Here is a 21,420-nt window from a genome sequence, read left to right as displayed (position 1 = left end):
CTGGACGCAGGAGTGAAAACTCAGGCCTAGAATCTGATGCTTATTTTTTGGCTTTTATGCATTTGGTGTCAGAGCCAAATTTCATGTTCAACTTTCTGTTAAGCTTCAAAGAAAAGGCTAAAGTTAATAGAGGAATTCTCCTAAAGCACAAAATGCAAAGGCCAGGCTGGCTGCTGCAACTGTACAATAGGTGTACTCACTTATTATATCACTAATAGACCTGTAAATGAATTTAAGCCTTAAAAAGGAAAAATACATGCATTTATATTAATAAATTTATATTAATATACCACAATTTTGCTGGCCTTATAAAGCAATTTACCTTCTGACTTGCCATAAATTTTTAAATGACTTTTGCCTAGCAGTGTGCTTCCTTACTCACTCAGACACCACACTTTCTTACAAAGCAGTCTGAAGAAAAGAAAGCCAAGCCGTAAAATCCACAGACAACATTTAACCTTTCCTCAGAACTGGACCCGAAACGTTAACTCTGATTTTTCTCTGCGGATGCTGCCAGACCTGAACTTTTCCAGCACCTTCTGTTTTTTTGTTTCTGATTTACAGCCACCGGCAGTTCTTTCAGTTTTTAAACAAAGGTTAACATGTTTTCAAAATAAACCCAGGATTTTATTAACCAGGTACAGTGGTCTGTTATTTTCTTGTTAACACCAATTATTCCACAGGCAAAGTGAGGAATGCTATTAACTTCACATTCAACATCACAGCTGTACTCCAGGGAAGAACACCAACAGTTCATACCCTAAAGATACAAATGGGGAAAACAATTACATATTTTAGGAAAAATATAAGTACCTGTAGTTTCACTGATTCCTCCAAATATCAGGTGTTTAGCAGATGATGTCACTGCTTGTCGGATGGTATCCAAAGCGTTAAAGTCATTCACTCGATAAGCCAGATTTTCACTGAATGTAATGCGCTGCAGCTCTGCCGCTTCTGCCCTGTTGATTCCAACAGCAAGAGTGAGAATGCCTCCTCGTGCCAGAGCTTCTGCAGGTGTTCTCACATCATCCTGAGACTTTCCAGCTGTAGCAATCACCAGTATCTGGGGTACACCATCCTCTTTCCTACTTCCAGTAGATTTGCTGAACATGTTTCTATAAACATAGTCCAACGCTGCACCGGTGTTGAGAGTCCTGCCGCCTTTTAAACGGAGTCCGTTGACATGGGACAGAAGTTCGTCCTTTCTCGAGTAACTATTTAGGTAGAAAGCAGCTTGAGCATTATCACTGTACTGCACCACTGCTACTTGTACTTTGTCAGGTCCAATGTTAAGGGCTTCAATTATGTTGCCAATGAAGTCACGGAGAACAGGGAAATATGTACTTCCAACATTATCTGATCCATCAATAAGGAACACAATGTCTCTCTTGTTCACTACTTCTGTTACAACTGAAACGGAAACAGGTTAATTTACTTCAGACAAAATGTTAGAAACTGACTAAAACCCTGGGAGATCACAATTCTGACAGGAAGGCATCGATATTATCAATTGGCTATGAAAACAATTTCACTTTGTCCAAGACTTTAGGATTGTTTTTGCAAAACTGAACATACTATTATTTTCCATTAATTGAAATGAGCCAATTATGGCAACTAGTAACTAGTGGGGTGCCACAGGGGTGAATGCTTGGACCCTACTATTTACAAGATAGTAATGATTTAGATGAGGAAAGTAAATGTGATAGCTTCAAATTTGTAGCTGTCACAAAGGTGGGTGTGAAGTTGAAATGTGAGGAGAATGTAGCAATGTTTTAGTGTGATTTGAATGATTGGGCAAATGCAGTGAGAGATGAAGGATAAATTTGACATTATCCACTTTGGTAGCAAAAACAGGAAGGCGGATCTACATGCGTGGTGATAGATTGGGAAAGTGGGAGGCAGCACAAGACTTGGGAATCCTCATACACTAGTTGCTGAAAGTGGGCATGCAGGTGCAGCAGATATTACATAAGGCAAATGGAATGCTGACCTTCATAGTGAGAGGATTCAATTCCAGGAGACTGGATTAGTTAGGACTTTATTCACTGGAATTCAAATGAATGAAGGGGGATCTCACAGAAATCTATAAAATTCGATTAGAACTAGGCAAGTTAAGTGCAGGAAGGATGTTCCTGATAGGAGAGAATCCAGAGCCACGGTTCATAGTGTAAGGATACAGAGTAGGCCATTTAGGACTGAAAAGAAGAGAAGCTTCTATACCCAGAGAGTGGTGAGCCTGTGGAATTCTCTGCCACAGAAAAAAATTGAGGTCAAAATTGAAGTTAGGTATTGTTCTTAGGGATCAAAAAATAGGGGAGAAAGCGGGAACAAGGTACTGAAATGGATGGTCAGCCATGATAATACTGAATGGTGAATCAGGTTCTAAAGGTCTACTCCTGTCGCTATTTTCTAAGTTTGTGTTTTATCACTTTGCCATCTACGATTCAGAGATCCACTTTTCAACAAGTCAGACTGACCAGAAATCAAAATATGTACACCTTGCTATGATTTTGTTTCCATCTTTCTGAAAGGATGTTAACAACTTTTAATACCACTTACACTGATATTCGCAGCATTACATGCAGAAAATGATCAAGAAATAAAACAATATCCATAAGATTTCAGTACCTTCGATGACAGTTGGAGGTTCTGTAATCACTGTTGGAGGACCAAGTGAGGCTAATTTTGATTGTATCTCTTTGTGTTTTTTGACCAACTCTATAGCATTGGCCAATTCAAATACCAAAGTTGGGTGAAATGCAATTTCCTGCATCTCTGCTTGATTTGCATTCTGCACTCCAGCGGCAAAAGTCATTATAGCAGCTTGCTTCAAGTCTAATGCAGGGAGACGAATACTATCTGTAGATGGTCTAGAGGCGACAAGCACCAGAAATTGAGGGACACCTTCTTCTTTTCTACTTCCTGCAGATTCGATAAAATGATTTCTGTGGACAAAATTCAGAGCAGCCCCAATATTAAGGTTTGATCCACCTCTTGGTCGCAGTGCCTTTAATTTGGCTTGTAGATCAGCTTTGCTTGAGTAGGAATTCAAGTAAAACTCAGTGGTTGGATCATCGCTGTACTGCACCACGGCAATTCGTACATTATTTGGTCCAATTTGAAATTTGTTAGCTATTTTCATGATAAATTCACGGATTCGCAAAAAGTTTTGCTGTCCAACTGCTGTGCTGCCATCGATCAGAAATACTATGTCTCTCCTCCTGTCTTGAACTGTAAAACAATTGTAAGTTAGTTTGATTTTAAAGTCATTTTCATACCCTACAAACAGACAAAAACATACAGATACATTTTTAGGTTTCTTTGTCAAGCATCCTCAACCTTGAAATTTTCAGGAGTTTTCTTTCATAGATCTGCTATCTTTCTGCTGTCGATCACTTTTTTCTGGACTAAGCTCCATTGTAACAGAGTTATTTTAGTGAATTTATTCTTGTAAGATGTGTGCATATCAAGATAGGATATCAATGCCAGAGAATGGATCCTTCTAATTTGAGACTATGGTGTCAACATCAATGGAGTTTGCTCAGCACTGATGTAATCTCCCACTTCTACTTTCACCAGGGTAACAATTCTAATTGCACAACAGTGAATTGTCCACCCCAAAATTTAGTATCCACTTGTGCTGTGTTCAGGATACTTTTAAGTTTAAGATCTGGACTCAATCTGTACAGATATTCAAGAGAATCCTTATTACAATCTGCCTTCAATTCAACCTAGAGCTGAAAGTTTAGTGTTTGTTGCAACAGCCACAAAATCTTTCAATCCTATTCAGAAGAGCATTGCTTTGGAATCCATCAGCTCCAATGTGACCACTTAATGGGCTTAAAGTCAATAATATAGATGGAAGAGAGGGCCAAGATAAGACATCAGTGTTATCAAGCAATGCATGTTGTCATACTTTCAAGAACCTAATCTACGAATACATGTTCCCCTTTATGGGAAATGATGGCCTAGTGGTAGTAAAACTGACAATAATTGCTGTGACCCCAGTTCAAATCCTGCCATGGCAGATGGTGGAATTTGAATTCAACAAAAAAAATGAAATCTGGCATTAAATGTCTAATGTTGACTATGAATCCATTGCCAATTTTCAGAAAAACCCATCTGGTTCACTAATGGTCTTTATGGAAGGAAACTGCCGTCCTTACCTGATCTGGCCTATATGTGACACTTCACTGCTCTCTAGGCAATTAGGGATGGACAATAAGTGTTAGCCAGTAACACTCACATTTCATGAATAAAATTTTAAAAGTTGGTCCAGAACACTAAACTAGGCCTATTCAAAAACAAGAACCTAAGGGGCATTGCAGCATTCTACAGTAAAGCTGGGCACAGCTGCCAGACACCTCTCCCTCTCTTCCTGCTCTCCCCCATATATTGTAAGACTAATTGTTGCTCTGGTACCAGTGACTCCACTGGTCAAGCATTTACTTCTGAATGAGCAGCATGCTGCCTCATTTGGTGGGGGGGCCTTCATGACTCCAACATCACTTGTGTCATGTTAACAGAAAAGAGTCTACATTGCATAGTTATTTCATATTTCCAATCCTGTTTCCCTTCATATTGCTCATTCACTTTCTAAATTTAATGGCTTTTCATTGGGTCTTCCATGCAGCAATGGAATTTCCGTTGTGTTCTTACTGCATTATGAGAATTAGTCCTACTGTCGTCCTTTCTCAGGGCTTTGATATATCTTATGTACAGATTTGCAGCTCGCAGATTGTTGAGACCCTCTTCCATTTCAAGAATGCTTGAAGACCACCTCCCTCTGTGCCAATTAATACAGAATGTCAGTCATACAATTCAGGAGCAATTCTACTTCAACTGAGGTAGAGATCCATGTTTTTCACCCCAGTATTTCTTGAATCAATTTCATAAAGTTTCACTCTTTTGGCATTGTAATCGGTAAAAGATCACAGAATGGCAAAGTTTACATTCCAGTTGCTGGGGGCTTGTGACATAATGGCAGTTTCCCTACATTTGGGCCAGAAGGTTCAGGTTAAAGACTTCAGAACAGGTTGATTTAAAAATATTAATATTCTACTAGTGTGCCAGAAGTGCTGAACTGGAAAACTGGTGCAAAATCAATTGTTGAAACTAACTTTCTGCAACGAATATGTATGAAATTCCTCATGGCCAATTGGACTATCGCCCTCCTTCGACCAAATCCATATCCAATGAGAGCAAAGTGATGAGAAGCCATCAAAACATGGAGAAAACAAATGAATAGCTACACTTATTTTTATTTTTCCAATCACCTGAGGCCACCATTATGCTTGTAATGCTTGGAAAATATAAACAAAGATTATTTTAATTCTACAGAAGCAACAAAAACAGTGTTTAAATGCTTGAATGACTACAAATGGAAATATTACACATAATGTAACACAGGTAAGGGACCCAATTTCTTTATCAACCTTTGGCTGTCAGAGATGGAAGACAAAATTGCATTGCTCTTATACATGAGTACATGATTTAAAATATGTCTCACAGCAAAACATGTATCTTTGGGGGAATGTGAGCCATTGTCTACAACAAGGAAACTGGCACAGGACGACCACGAGATATATCCTGCTGAGAGAAGCGTGTTGGAAGAAAATAACCGTCATCATATTTTGTATTCTCATCCATACATGAGACTTTTTTTCCCTCTGGGTTAGGGAGTCATTTTAGAAGGTTTGTTGCCTGCTTATCTTTATTATTCTTGTACACCACTACAGAGCAGGGACGATCTAAGCTCTTTCAAGAGTTCTGAGTACACATCAATTATTTGGATGAGGAAGGACTTTGAGCTGACCTAATGGATATTGTAGCATGATACCTGAATAATTTTGCTTGCCCCCATCCTTGTTTTAAATAAATGTTTCTAAATGCTGCCATATATTGGACAGGCTCAATCTTGGTCAGCTCTGATGGACCATTGACAATGAGACAGTGTCCTTACCAATAGACAGCTGCACACAAACGGATAGAATTAATGGCTGTTTTCAGTTTCACACCCACGAACAATAAAACAAGAATGTAAGAAGTTTGAATATAATATGCTAAATGGTAACTCAAAGAGGACAACAGTTCCTATTTTAAATGTACACCCGGCCTCATACCTCCCATGGGAAATTTGCGCATTTGAGCAGTTGTCTCAGCTTCAGTTACAAATAAATTCTATAACTGCAACCAGCACAAATAACTGAGCTAACTGTACTGACTTGTGTCAACACTGACAAATCACTTGGTAAAAAATGACAACCAAATAAGGGGCATACATTTGCCATTTCAAACAGAAACTGTAAAGGGATACAGAAAATTAGATCATCATCTTCAAACAAAGAGGTTTGTCCTGTCTCTGGAAGGGTGTCGGGAATGTCTGAATGTTAAGCAGCAGAGATTTTTGTTTTAATAAACAGAATTTGACTTTGACTTTGGCAGATAGAAGATGATGTGTAAAGAAACACTTGAATCATCGTGAACAAGCAATCCCAGGGAATTATGGATAAATCAGGAGAAAGTGAGGATTGCAGATGCTGGAGTTCAAGGTCAAGAGTGGAAAAGCACAGCAGGTCAGGCAGCATCCAAGGAGCAGGAAAATAATTCCTGATGAAGGGCTTGTACAAAACATTGATTCTCCTGCTCCTCGGATGCTGCCTGACCTGCTGTGCTTTTCCAGCACCACACCCTCAATTATGGATAAATGTTCAGTTCTCAACTTCAGAAAGAAACAAAAAGTACAATAACTTCTAAAGCAAACCCCACCCCACTATCTTTCAGAAACCATACCAGCTCAGCAGGGGAATGGGAACCTGAGGTGTAGTTGCACAGGAGGATGAGAGTAAGGAGGATAGGGACAGGATTTCAGGGTCACAGGAATGTATTGGCAGACAGCAAACTGGTTTAAAGTGTGTCTACTTCAACGGTAGAAGTATCCAAATTAAGGAAGGTGAGGTTGCAGCATGGATAGGTACCTGAGACTTCGATGTTATGGCCATTTTTGAGACATAGATGGAGCAGGGTAAGGAATGGATGTTGCAGGTTCCAGGGTTTAGATCTTTCATTAAGAACAGGCAAGGTGGTAAAAGAGGGGGAGGTGTGGCCTTTGTTAGTCAAGGATAGCATGACGGTTGCTGAAAGAACTTTTGACAAGGACTCGCCTACTGAGGTAGTATGGGCTGAGGTTAGAAACAGGAGAGGAGAGGTCACACTGCTGGGTGTTTTTTTTTACAGGCCTCAAGAGAGTTCCAGGAAGGTCGAAGAGAGGATTGGCAAAATTATTTTCGGTAGGAGTGAAAGGAACAGGGTGGTCATTATGGGGGACTTTAACTTCCCCAATGATTGGAAATGTTATAGCTCTAGTACAATGGATGGATCAGTTTTGTTCAATGTGTACAGGAGGGTTTCCTGACACAGTATGTCGAAGAGCCGACAAGAGGAGAGGCCACACTGGATCTGGTACTTGGTAATGAACCAGGCCAGGTGTTTGATTTAGTTGTAGGTGAGCACTTTGGAGAGAGTGACCATAATTCAATTACATTTAGTCTAGCGATGGAAAAGGATAGATACATGCCACAGGTCAAGAGTTATCGATGGGGCAAGGGCAATTATAATGTGATTAGGGAAGAATTAGGATGCATAGAATGGGGTAGCAAAATGCAGGGGATGCAGACAATGGAAATGTGGAGCTGGTTTAAGGAACAGATATTGCATGTCCTTGGTAGGTATGTCCCAGTCAGGCAGGGAGAAAGGGATAAGGTAAGGGAACCGTGGTTTACTACAGAAATTGCATCTCTTGTTAAGCAGAAGAAGGATGCTTATGTGTTGATGAGGCAACATGGTTCAGATGAGGCGATGGAGAGTTACAGATCAGCTAGGAAGGATTTGAAGAGAGAGTTAAGAAGAACAAAGAGAGGACGCGAGCAGTCTTTAGCAAATAGAATAAAGGAGAACCCTAAAGTTTTATATAGGTATGTGAGGAATAAGAGGATGACTGGGTTAGGAATACGGCCAGTCAAAGACAGAAGTGGGAAGTTGAGTGTGGACCCTGTGGAGATTGGAGAGGTGCTAAACGAACATTTCTCATTGGTTTTCACTCAGGAAAAGGAAAATATTGTAGAGGAAAAGAATGAGGTACAAGATATTAGACTAGAAAGGATCGAGGTTAGTTATGAAGAGGTGTTATCAATTTTAGGAGTGAAAGTAGACAAGTCCCCTGGGCCGGATGGGATTTATCCGAGGATTCTCTGGAAAGCTAGGGAGGAGATAGCAGAGCCTTTGGCTATGATATTTGAGTCATTCATTGTCTACAGGTTGAGCGTCTGAGGACTGGAGGATTCCAAATGTTGTGCTCTTGTTCAAGGAGGGCAGTAGAGATGACACAAGTAATTATAGACCAGTGAGCTTTACATCTGTTATAGGAAAGGTTTTGGAAAGCATTATAAAAGGATTTATAATCATCTAGCAAGCAACAATTTCATTTCAGATAGTCAACATGGTTTTGTCAAGGGCAGGTCTTGTCGTACAAACCTCATTGAGTTTTTTTTTGAGAGAGTGGCCAAGTATGTAAATGAGGGTAGGGCACCTGATGTGGTATACTTGGACTTCAGTAAAGCCTTTGATAAGGTTCCACATGGTAGGCTATTGGAGAAAATGCAGAGGCATGGAATGGAGGGTGATTTAGCAGTTTCGATTAGAAAAGGCTTTCTGAAAGAAGGCAGTGAATGGTGTTTGATGGAAAATATTCAGCCTGGAGTCCAGTTACTAGTGGTGTGCCACAAGGATCTGTTTTGGGACCACTGCCTGTTTGTCATTTTTATAAATGACTTAGACGCAGCCATAGGTGGATGGATTAGTAAATTTGCAGAAGATACTAAAGTCAGTGGTGTAGTGGACAGTTTGGAAGAATGTTACAGGTTGCAGGGGGACTTGGATAAACTGCAGAATTGGGCTAGAGGTGGCAGTTGGAGTTCAATGCAGCTAAATGTGAGATGCACTTTGGGAAGAATAACAGGAAGGCAGAGTACTGGATCAATGGAAAGATTCTTGGTCGTGTGGATGTGCAGAGGGATCTTGGAGTCCATGTACATAGATCCCTGAAAGTTGCCACCCAGGTGGGTAGTGCTGTGAAGAAGGCATACGGTGTGTTAGGTTTCATTGGTAGAGGGATTGACTTCCGGAGCCACAATATCATCCTGCAACTATACAAAATGCTAGTGTGGCCACACTTAGAATATTGTGTACATTTCTGGTCACCATATTTCAGGAAGGATGTGGAAGCATTGGAAAAGGTGCAGAGGAGATTTACCACGAAGTTGCCTGGTCTGGAGGGAAGGTCTTATGAGGAAAGGCTGAGAGACTTGGGTCTGTTCTCATTGGAAAGAAAAGGGCTAAGATGGGATTTGATAGAGACATACAAGACGATCAGGATTAGATAGGGTAGACAGAGAAAGTTTTTTTCCTGAGATGATGATGTCAGCTTGTACTAGGAGGCATAACTACAAATTGACAGGTAATAGGTTTAACATAGATTTTAGAGGCAGGTTCTTTACTCAGAGAGTGGTAAGGGTGTGGAATGCCCTACCTGCCAACGTAGTCAACTCAGCCACATTAGGGAGATTTAAACAATCCTTGTATAAGTACATGGATGATTTAGGGATAGTGTAGGGGGATGAGTTGAGATCAGTTCACAGGTCGGCGCAACATCGAGGGCCGAAGGGCCTGTTTTGTGCTGTATTGTTCTATGTTCCCACAGGGGAAAGTCTAAAAAATGTACTGGTTCTGATGAAAGGTCACAGAGGCGAAACATTAACTCGGTTTCTTTCTCCACAGATGTCACCAGTCCTGCTGAGCATTTCCAACACCTTCTGTTTTTATTTCAGATTGCCAGCTATTAAAACAGAAAGGCACTTTCCAGCCAGAGAACTGTGCCAGTATTTATGAACTTCCCCACTGACTTCGAGGCCTAGTGTGATTATTTTGACGGCCCAATTATGCACACAGCAGCTGAAACATCTCACGGGGGGGGGGGGGGGGGGGGGGGGGGAAAGGAAAAAAAAACCTGTCCAAGCCCCACCATTTACCCACCTGCTCAAACATTCAAACAGAAGGCGATAATTAGTAATGGCAGTTCTTGTTCTTCCAGCTTTGGTCACAAAACTATTGGGTCATTTGTCTAATCAATAATCTTCGAGATGACAATAAAGCTGTTAGGGTGAAAACAGTCAGGACCAAATTCAGAGTTATACATACCTTCGCTAATAACCAGAGGCTCGAGAATTATTTCCCTTCGAGCCACTCCTGAGACCAATGGTAAAAACTGCTGCTGCAAGTTAGCAATATTGCGGAAATCCGAGATCATGGAAGAAAAGGATGTGTCAGTTGCAAGCTGTACGAGTTCATTAGAGTCGGCATCCCGACCTCCAATAGAAAATGAGTATATACTACCTTGCTTTAGTGAGAGTTCTGCCTGATTTATATCATCACTGGACTCACTAGAAGTGATAATAATTACTGCCTGTGGGACCCCTTCTGATACCCTGCTGCCGGATGATGAAATAAAGTGATTGTCGATTAGAAATTGCACGGCTTCACCAGTATTTATTTCATCACCGCCTTTTGGTTGAAGTTGCTTCACAGCATCCAGGACCTCTGTTTTCGTGGTATATGTATTAAAATAAAACTCTGTGCTGGGCTCATCGCTGTATTGAACCACACCGATTTGGATTTTGTCAGGGCCGATCTCGAGATTGTCGATGAAATTTACGATAAAATCGCGTATATATTGAAAATTGCCGCTTCCAACGTTGACTGATCCATCAATTAAGAAAATGAGGTCAGCCGTTTCTTCCGCTTTAAAAGAGAAAGACAAATGCAAAAGGTGAACATGTTAAAAACAGTGACCTCCATGCAAGGATTAACAGCAGAGAGATTAAACTGTGTGTGGAACTCAGTGTCAAAATACATTTCCGTGAACATAAACATCAAGCAGTGTCTGCCAATCTGGGATTTTACACTCTATTCTGCATTCTTTGACTGTTTTAAATATTTGCAACATCGCTGCTGGGTTTGAGCACTTGAGCAACATAGTCTCATTTTGTTGTAGTCTGTTACAGGTAGAATACATGAAGCTTCAATTCAGAGTTTTACCCCAACTCTTTTAATCGATTTCGAAATTTACAGTCAACGCATTCAACTTGGATTTGAAAGATCATTAAATTTCATTCCCTCATTTCTGTTTCCAAATGGTTAAAAATATAACCCTCCAGTGGACAGGCTGCATTAAAAAAAATTAGAGGTGCCAGTTCAAAAACTGAAGGATGATCTTTAAACACAATCCGTTGTTTTCTCAAATAGTGCCAGACGTGTTGGGTTTTTCCAGCAATTTCTATTTGTGGTTCTGATTTCTAACACCTACAGTTCTATGTTTTCTTTTGTTTATGTTAGTTTTCCTTTCTGTTAGTTATCTTCCTTATTCCTACCTTTTAAGTCTTTCAACTGTGCAAAAGCAAGGCCCTAAATCAATGAGAGAGCTGAACTAACAGCAAAAATAACACACAGCGCTGCTCCAGATACCTGATGAGTCAGCATCTCTTATCGTTCACAATCAATGTTTGTTGCTGATGACATAATTGGCATCACTTCATGGTGGTCAGTCAGCGTATTCTATATAAGGACACTGAAAAGTCAATGTGGAGTATATCTAAGATTGTCTCAGGTTCATTGGTGTTTATTAGTTCTACTCCCTCATACTGCTGTGCTTAACCACTTCCCGCAATTATTCTGTCTGAATTCTGTTTAAAGAAGATAACACTCCCACAGCATGAAAAAAATGAGAATGTTGAAGTTGATAAATCTTACTTTATAACATTTTATTTAATCAGGAAGGCACTGTTCATAAACAGTCTTTCTGACTATTTTAACCTTACTTTTTCAGGAATCTACACTTACAATTCAGGCCAGACATCAACCGGCAGATGTTTTTCAAAGTATTTGCTGCTACAGTGTCAGTTATCTGTCTTAGTTTGACCTGTTTCTTAGAAATGCCAACCATACAGATTTGACCCATACCAACTTTACTTTTCAGTCAAGCCATGAACTGCATTCTATGTTGCTTGTTGTGTGATTAAGATTAGATTAGATTCCCTACAATATGGAAACAAGCTCTTTGGCCCAACAAGTCCACACCAATCCTCCAAAAGACTAATCCACCCAGACCCATTCCCCTACCCTATGTTTACCCCTGACTAATGCACCTGGCACTATGGTCAATTTAGCATGATCAATTCATCTAACCTGCACATCTTTGAATTGTGGGAGGAAACCCATGCAGACATGGGGAGAATGTGCAAACTCCACACAGACAGTCGCCCAAGGTGGGAATCAAAAACAGGTCCCTGGCGCTGTGAAGCAGCAGTGCTAACCATTGAGTCACAGTGCCAAGATGAAGCAAGAAAAATAAAACTACAATTTTATAAACCCTTTTATCTCTTAAGCACCCCTAGAAATGAATCACCCGCCAATGGATTAATATTGAAATGTAATTACTGTTAGGGAAGTAAAGATGGTGACCATTTTTCCATAATATCTGTGATCACACAATTTCCATTTTTGATAGTGGAATTAGGAATAGTTATGCTATAAATTAAGATATTACACAAAAATGGTTTCACTACAGTATTAAATTGTATTGATTTTGTGCATTTCTCCTATTGTGCATTGATAGCAAGAATGACAAGTATCCCTGCTGACAATGTCTGAAAATGGGAAAGTATAGACTATCGCTTCATTTAAATCAGTGACCTGTCATCACAGTTAGAGCTCCAAGGTATTTTCGTCTTTTCTTTCTTATTTTCCCATTATCTGGAGGTTCCAATGGTACGAGATGCCCAGGATGGGAGCGTTGTTGGGGGGTGTAAGCAGTGAAAACATCCATCTTACATGAGCTTGGGCAGTTAGTTATAACACTATGGTTGCTAATTGGACCTATCACAACCTAGCTTACCCTCATATTTACACATCGTCCAAAAACATGGGTTCTCCAGGATGGGTCACCTAAAATTAATCAGCTATGGAAACTGTTCCTTTTTTGTTTTTCTCCCTTAACCCATGGTAATTGAGACAGTGGGTAGTACACCAATTGCTAAGCTAACAGAGGTGAGCATGAGCCAGAACTGAAGCCATCTGACTCAGGTGTAATAATACTACACTAAACTACTGTACCAACTAATCCCTCAAAAAAATGTACCATTTCATAAGGGAGTTGAGCTGTCCTGGGATATGAACTCAATAGGAAAGAGCACTATTTCTATTTAGGAAAGAGCACCATTATTTTTAAGCAAAATAAAATGTAATTCTGCAAATACAAATTCACCCCACAAATGTGTATGTGTGTGCGCCGGGGGAGGGTGTTGTGGAGGGGGGAGGGGTTTGACTGTGTGAAAGAGTGTGTGTATATTTATGTGTGTGAATATAAAGGGATGTAAGTCTGTGAGAGGGTTCTTGTGTGAGTGTACGAGAGACAGCTTGTGTATAAAAGAGGGTGTGTGTGTGTGTGTGTGTGTGTGTGTGTGTGTGTGTGTGTGTGTTAGCCAAGTTCGGTACCCACGGGGATGGCCTCAACTGGGACCCTGGGTTCATGTCACACTACAGACAACCCCACTGCACTACATACACATAGACAGACAGACATACACTCCTGTGGACCCATATGCTCACACAGATCCTCTCTCATACACTCCCACACTCACATAAGCACAATCTCACAGACTTTTATCCCTTTACACTCACACATACACACACTCTCTCACAGACACTCAGACCCCCTGCGCACACACATCCACATATAAGCTTGTGGGATAAATTTGTACTTGCAGAATTGCATTTTATTTTGCTCAAAAACAGCTTAAACCCACATAAGATTCTGTAAATCCCTTTTTTAGATTAGAATCAGCTTGAATATTGGAGCACAGACAGCCTCACACAGGGCACCTTACACTTTCAATGCATTATCTGGGCCAACATGACACTGATTGTTAAAGTTCACTTGAGAATGTACATTTAATAAAGTTCTGGAATTTACATATGAAAGAACTGAAACCAATATGCCCATTCTGAAAGAAGAGAAACTGAACAAACAGCTCAGGTCTTTTTCAATATACAATTTCAGTTGCATCACACTGTAAACTTTTGCTATAAATTCTGTGTCCTGGGATCTTATACTCCACAGCCATCTGATGAAGGAGCAGCGCTCCAAAAGCTAGTGCTTCCAATTAAACCTGTTGGACTATAACCTGGTGTTGTATGATTTTTTTTAACTAAATAATTAGCTAATTCTTGACACTATAAATATTTTAGATATGGAGAACACACTGCAGTTTAAGGAAGATATTGAGTTCTTAAAAATCATCTACACACCAAAGTCATAGTTATTTTGTGACACATTGAATATTTTTCCTCTATTTTTGGAATGTATATTTATTTTTTCCTATATCTTCACTGCTGCCATCCCTGTCTGTCAGCAGCTACAGGTCCATGCTCTTCCCTTCAAATTTTCTATTTTTACTGTTTTGGAAAATGCCACAACTTTATTTTGGCATTCTTGCTTTCTGCAGCTGTGATTGGGAACAGAGTAAAACAAAAGTTGAACTCAAGTCCATTGGCCATGTTGTTTCACTGACTGTCAGTATAGCAACTTGCAGAATCCCATATGTCACCGTACAGGAGAAAGTGAGGACAGCAGATCTGGAGATCAGAGTCTAAAAGTGTGGTGCTGGAAAAGCACAGCCGGTCAGGCAGCATCTGAGGAGCAGGAGAGTTAACGTCTTGAATATGAGCTTTTCCTGATGAACAGCTCAAAACGTTGACTTTCCTGCTCGTCGGATACTGCCTAACTAGCTGTGCTTTTTCAGCACCACAGTTTTTGACACACATCACCATAGACCTATTTTGTTTTCAATCAAAGAATGCAGAATAAGTTAAAACCATTTTAGGATTAACATTGTGCATCGTGACACAGCCTTTCGTACAACACAAGCAGGTGTGTAAAAGTACATGGTGTGCACACAGCTGAATTTATAGTGGAAGCAAAGCTCTTGGATGTTAATAGCAACACAAGTGAACAGAGAGGTCAAGCACTGAGAAGACAGAGGTTTTCCTGACACTCTGGCTAATTCCAAAACTCCTGTGCTTCACCATTTCTCTTAAGATTGATTCTGGAATTACATGATCACCATTACCATGTTTTCAAATATCTAAACTCTGTTCTTGATAATTTTTGACAACATCTTCATAATTCTTTATCACTTTCATTTATCTTATTTTTGTTTCCTCACCACATTTCCCAAACATGCCTGAAAAGACCCTTCAATTAATCCATTTTAATACGAGCTTTGAATCACAATCACTTGGGAATATCCAAGTTTGGTACAGAGAAACACATTTGGTTCATTCGTCAGAGGGTAAAACTGATCTCTGTTTGGTGTTTCCTACAGAAAGATCAATGCAAATTACTTGATACATTTAAATTAAGTTTCAATGAAGGACTGCATGTGAGAGTTCCAATATATTGACCATTACAGCTATTCTGGCATCTTAAATTCAGGGTGCATTCAATATATCTTAATTTTGCAGAGTGACTCACGGATCCACACTCAAATACTTGGTCTAAGCACTTCAATTGCAATCAGATGTCACCAATGATTCTCCGGTTGTTGTGATAATTGCTATAGTGTATTGACTCAAATAATAGCCATCACGGATCTCAAAGGTTGTGAAGGTTTTTAAGGTGTAGCCAAGGAAGAGAAGGGACCTCAGCTGCCAATGTTCCTCATTCTCTCCCTGGTAGTACTTAGCCTCATGCAATTCTTCCATTCTATTGAAGTGAACTCTTGACATGTGGCAAATGAAAGCCAAAATATTATGAACATTATACAAATCAGGACTAGAACATTATTAATGTGGGCTCCTAGCTCCTTAGCATTTCGAGCTTCTAATCCAGTTCTATTGAAAACAACTCTATTTTATTCCATTCAAAACTCCTTCTGGGAGATCATTCCAAACATTTAGAGTTCCATAAACAAAGCTTTTCATAATATATCTGCTGAAACCATTCAACAGCTGATGTTTGTTCATTTGGTCTCATTTCTCAACTTGGTTTGAATAAGTCTTCTTCATACCACTCTGCACTGCCACTCTATCAAAACTCTGCTGGTCAAAAGCTTGTAAATCCAGAAAAGGCCTCTTTACCCATTGCCACATACCCTCCAAATGTGCTGCATAAAATAACAATTATATTTTGGATGCTTCGTCAAGCCACTTGCATAAATCATGCCAAGGCAACTGTGAAATTATTTTCCTTTCTCTGGACTCTGGCTGATGCCAGTGCATTTTAGTTGTGAATTGTTATTAATTTGTAGCAAGGCACTGATACAGATGCATTATGGGTGTTTAATTGAAATAGATACAATAATAATGAGGGCCAGTGATGTTAGTAGAACATAAATTCTAAAGTGGATCTGCTCTTTGCTCATTCATTTAACTTTAGAATCCAATTCACATGGAGACAGGGCTTTCAATCATTAAAAGCATAAAGAAGCCCAACTGCATTTTCTCTTCCCCTCCTTTCCTGATGGCGCTGACTCCATGCTGAGTGACCTTTCCACTGATGAAGAATGTTTCATGGACATTTACCAAAGTGGATGTCTTCATGGGCGAGTGCAGACGGCGAATGTTGGCAGCCCATCGATACATGGCGGGCACTGTGGCCGAATTCCCATTCTGTCCACACATGCTCTTTTCAGCAGGAGTTACTGTTTAGCCATCAGGAGCAGGAACCCTGGCTGATTTTACATCCCTCCCTAGCCCCGGATGCTCAGGCCAATTGCAGCACCCGTATTTGCCTCCCCTGGCTGGAGATCAGCTAACTCAGCACAGACCAAGGGGTTGAACCTGGGTCCTTCCTGGTCTGTATAGCTCAGCTGAACCATCAGGGGAGCTTTTGTTTCCATGATTTGAGAAGCCTCGGAAATTGAGCAGGGTAAGCAAAGTAGCAGTGTAATCATCTAGCTGTTTACCTGTGGTGTCTTTTATTATCCCATCAGATAATGGGTACGCTGCAGCCGTATGTACACTTGTCACTAAGTCGTTTACAATGCCTTTAAGTGCGGCAAAGTCATCGAGGTGATAAACAAACCTCTCATGAGGTTGACTCGCAATCTCCTTTAACTCCCATTCAACCGCTTGGTGAATTCCAATAGCAAAAATTATAACTTCAGCTGACTTAAGGGAAGCAGACGGAGGAATTACATCATCCTGAGATCGTCCGTCTGTTAACACTATAATAATCTGCGGCACTCCTTGTTCCGCTCTACTCCCGTTGGCTCTACTGAGCTGATCCTTCATTAGATATTCTAGCGCTAGTCCAGTTTTTGTGCCTCCCCCCTTATAGGACATGTTCCATATATGAAATAAGATGTCCTGCTTCGTAAAATGTGTGTTTAAATGGAACTCTGTTTGTGGCTTCTCGCTGTACTGTACCAGGCCAAAACGGAATCTGTTTTCTCCAATCTCAAAAGCCTTTATAACCCTGTATAGAAACTCTCGCACATATTGGAAATTTTCCTGGCCGATGCTCCAGGAGGTATCCACTAGAAAGACTATGTCAGCAGCAACTGTTCTGTCATCTTTAAGAAAGAAAAGCTGTTTAGGACTGTCTTAAATATAGAGGCATTTTCTTCTCTAAATACAGCCAATGCTTTTTGTTTCTTTTCTGCAGCGTTATAGAATGTCAGTAATATTAATTTCTTTGCATTGTAAGAATAAACATACTCTCTGGTCCCTCTTTGCTCAGCCCCCATGGTTTTCCCCTTATATCCTCTCCCACACGGCAACACATGCCCATTCACCTTATTGAAGTCCATTGCAAAATGGGAGGGACTGGGGAGAGGCGGGCAGTCTAGGTATTCCACAACTTCCTTAGCTGTTGTGAAAAATTCACTGAAATCCTCATTAATCAAAACCTTCAAAGCATTAGATGCAAATGTAAAAGGATTAAGTGAGATATTATAAAAGAGTGAAACTTCCTGACACCTTGTTCGAAACTCTGATCCAAAACTATGATGGGCATTAAGCAATTGTTTGGAGATGGATGGGAAGCTGAAATCCATTCACAATAATCTGCAAGCAGTCACTCAGAGATGCACAAGTGCAACTTAACCTAACTTCCCGTAACTGCCATTTCCTTCCCCCTCAATTGACAAGTATCCTGTCTCCACTCGGCACTTGCACATAAAAAGGGGGAGTTTGACCAAGAACTCACTGAAATAATGGGAGAGTAGGGCTGAGGGTATGTTTGGGGGACCATTTCTCCAACAAATTCATAGTGATCCTCACTCATACACCAACCTCGTTTCACCGACATATCAAGTTATATCATTTCAATATTAAAAAATACTTATTAATAAACACTTACATTTTTCCATTAACATCACCCAAATCTGCATTTAATATGTAACAAGAAATATAATATTCTTTACTTGTAGCTTGCTATGCAACATGTTCTGTGAGTGAGAACTCAGAAATAAGACTTACCTCAAAATTTCTAAAAGGAAATAATGATCAGTTACTTCCACTGACTGCCTAGCTTCGTGTTCACACAAGTCATTATCAAGAGAGATGACCAGCAACAAAAACAAAATACAGCGGAATCACTTCAGTTCTTACCATGTTGTGCTTGAGTGAAAGAAATTAGACTGAAGAGTGTGATCAATAGCAACCCATGCAGTTGAGCCATTTTTGCAACTAGGTGGTAGGTGCGTGACCTGAAATGAGAATTTCAGATAAGTTAGTCAGTAGGAAACGAAATATTGTCAAAATCTAATCATTTTTGGAAAATGAAATGGACACCGAAGAAATGCATCCATGGTCCCATTAATGTGGTAATCATATATGCATACGAATATCTGGGAGACTTTGTTAGCCTCAGTGACAAGTGAGTGTGGAACTGAGCTGGACAGATCAGGAAGATCACTAATACATTCATCTGCTGTAATGTATAGCGTTGATCAAACAAACAACCCACTGTTGATGTGTATTAAAAAGATTTTCAGCCAGTTTTCACTTCTCAACACTACTGGTGTAATTCCTGGGAAGTGGTCTGGGAAGGATAGATTACTCTGAGTTGTTGCTCTCCATCAGCAAGAATGCACCACCAGGAATATATTTCCCTCCCCACCCCTTTCCGCCTTCCGCAAAGACCGTTCCCTCCATGACCACCTGGTCAGGTGCGCATTCCCCCTACAACCAACCCTCCCATCCTGGCACTTTCCCCTGCCACCGCAGGAACTATAAAACCTGTGCCCACACCTCCTCCCTCACCTCTATCCAAGGCCCTAAAAGGAGCCTTCCACATCCATCAAAGTTTTACCTGCACATCCACTAATATCATTTATCGTATCCGTTGCTCCCGATGCGGTCTTCTCTACATTGGGGAGACTGGGCACCTCCTAGCAGAGCGCTTTAGGGAACATCTCCAGGATACCCGCACCAATCAACCACACCGCCCTGTGGCCCAACATTTCAACTCCCTCTCCCACTCTGCTGAGGACCTGGGCCTCCTTCACCGCTGCTCCCTCACCACCAGATGCCTGGAGGAAGAACGCCTCATCTTCTGCCTCGGACTTCAACCCCAGGGCATCAATGCGGACTTCAACAGTTTCCTCATTTCCCCTTCCCCCACCTCACCCTAGTTCCAAACTTCCAGCTCAGCACTGTCCCCATGACTTGTCCGGACTTGTCCTACCTGCCTATCTCCTTTTCCACCTATCCACTCCACCCTCTCCCCCCTGACCCAGTCACCCATTGTACTCTATGCTACTTTCTCCCCACCCCCCCCACCCCCTCCTCAAGCTTATCTCTCCACGCTTCTGGCTCACTGCCTTTATTCCTGATGAAGGGCTTTTGCCCGAAACATCGATTTCGCTGCTCCTTGGATGCTGCCTGAACTGCTGTGCTCTTCCAGCACCACTGATCCAGAATCTGGTTTTCAGCATCTGCAGTCATTGTTTTTACCAAGAATGCATAGCTTGTCAACACTAATGATTTAAACTTACATATAAGTAGGAAGTTGCCAACCCTCAAGCATTTTTCCAATATTTCTAAGAATTAATAACCACTGGAGATGCCGGTGTTGGAACTGGGGTGTACAAAGTCGAAAATCACACAACACCAGGTTATGCATAATGCATAACCATAATGCATAAGATGACAAATGATTTGCCAGATTTTCATTTCCTTGAACTTTTCTGTAATTCCTGATAAAGGGGTTTGGAGAATTATCCAATTAGTTGATGCAGTATCAGTTCATTTTGCAGTCACTGTGGGGAGGCAGTGCGGGAGAAGAATGAATGGTGTAGGCAATCGAATGTGGGGTCAAGGCAATTGCAAGAGGGGAGCCATGTGTTAATATCTCCAGGAATAAATCCAGACAGAGTTGGCAGGCCTTCAAATGAGGGCTGGCAAGCTACCCTTTCAGAGAGGCAACACATTCAAAGAACAAAATGGATAGAAATTGTGAAAATAAACATTCTCAATCTGGCTTTAGGATAAGGGTGAAACATAAGCAAGCCTGTAAATGAAGCCCAGCATATATAAATAAACACATGCTACAATGCATAATCTATAACACAATCTTCAATATGTAAAGTCGCATATCTAATCCCTAAACAATATGAAATAATTCATTGCTGTGAGATTGAGATCTATCGATATTTATACAAAAAGAAACTGCCACAGATATTATTGCACATAACCACCAAAGAAGACATATTGATAGAACTATTGCCTTTCAGCTACACCAGAATACACACAAACACCCCACACTAATTATTGCCATTTTTGGCCAGTTCTTTTTTCCTTCTTCTATTCATGAGATATGGCACCACTGGCTAAGCCAGTGTTAATGACCACTGGAAGAGTTAAAATTCAATTTTTAAAAAGATGTTCTGGCACTCTTGTCCATAGATTCCACCAACCAAAACATGGAGACTTTCAATTAAGTAATGGCATGGTATCAATATAGACAACATTCTAACACAGATTAACTACATCAAAATGTAAGTAACACAAAGCCATGCTCGATGGGGGGGCATCTTCAACTGATACTGAAATCAGAATTCCTCGAGTTGTCCAATTCCCAAGGGTTTTAACAATGACTCTTTTTAAAAATTGAATTGCTGTTACAGTCAACATTCAAATTTTACTTTCACATTGTCGTGTGGTTTATTCCAGTTTTAAATCAGTGATTTTAAAAAAAGCTTTCTGCTTGAGTTAGCCTCACATTTAGTTAATTAGGTAGCTAATTAGAACTGGTTCTGAACCAAGAGGATTTGATTCATGTCTATGAAACTCTACTTGTTATAA

At 40.5% G+C, this 21,420-nt stretch overlaps 1 protein-coding gene across 1 annotated transcript in view; it reads right to left on the bottom strand.

Annotated features, from left to right (window-relative positions):
* LOC132817645 (collagen alpha-3(VI) chain-like) overlaps nucleotides 1-21,420 on the bottom strand; it is a 159,424-nt gene that overhangs the window by 122,801 nt on the left and 15,203 nt on the right. Inside the window, exons 2-5 of the mRNA XM_060828145.1 lie at nucleotides 18,724-18,821; nucleotides 10,255-10,854; nucleotides 2,629-3,231; nucleotides 814-1,410 (exon numbers count right to left, since the gene is read on the bottom strand). Of these exons, the coding sequence (XP_060684128.1) occupies nucleotides 814-1,410; nucleotides 2,629-3,231; nucleotides 10,255-10,854; nucleotides 18,724-18,793 (1,870 nt within the window). The 5' untranslated portion in view covers nucleotides 18,794-18,821. The remainder of the gene's footprint in view (nucleotides 1-813; nucleotides 1,411-2,628; nucleotides 3,232-10,254; nucleotides 10,855-18,723; nucleotides 18,822-21,420) is intronic.

This window comes from Hemiscyllium ocellatum, chromosome 7 (assembly GCF_020745735.1).
Source record: "Hemiscyllium ocellatum isolate sHemOce1 chromosome 7, sHemOce1.pat.X.cur, whole genome shotgun sequence".
Taxonomy (NCBI): Eukaryota; Metazoa; Chordata; class Chondrichthyes; order Orectolobiformes; family Hemiscylliidae; genus Hemiscyllium; species Hemiscyllium ocellatum.
The sequence above is the reverse complement of the archived record's forward strand: the minus strand, read 5'-3'. Positions and strand labels throughout refer to the sequence as shown.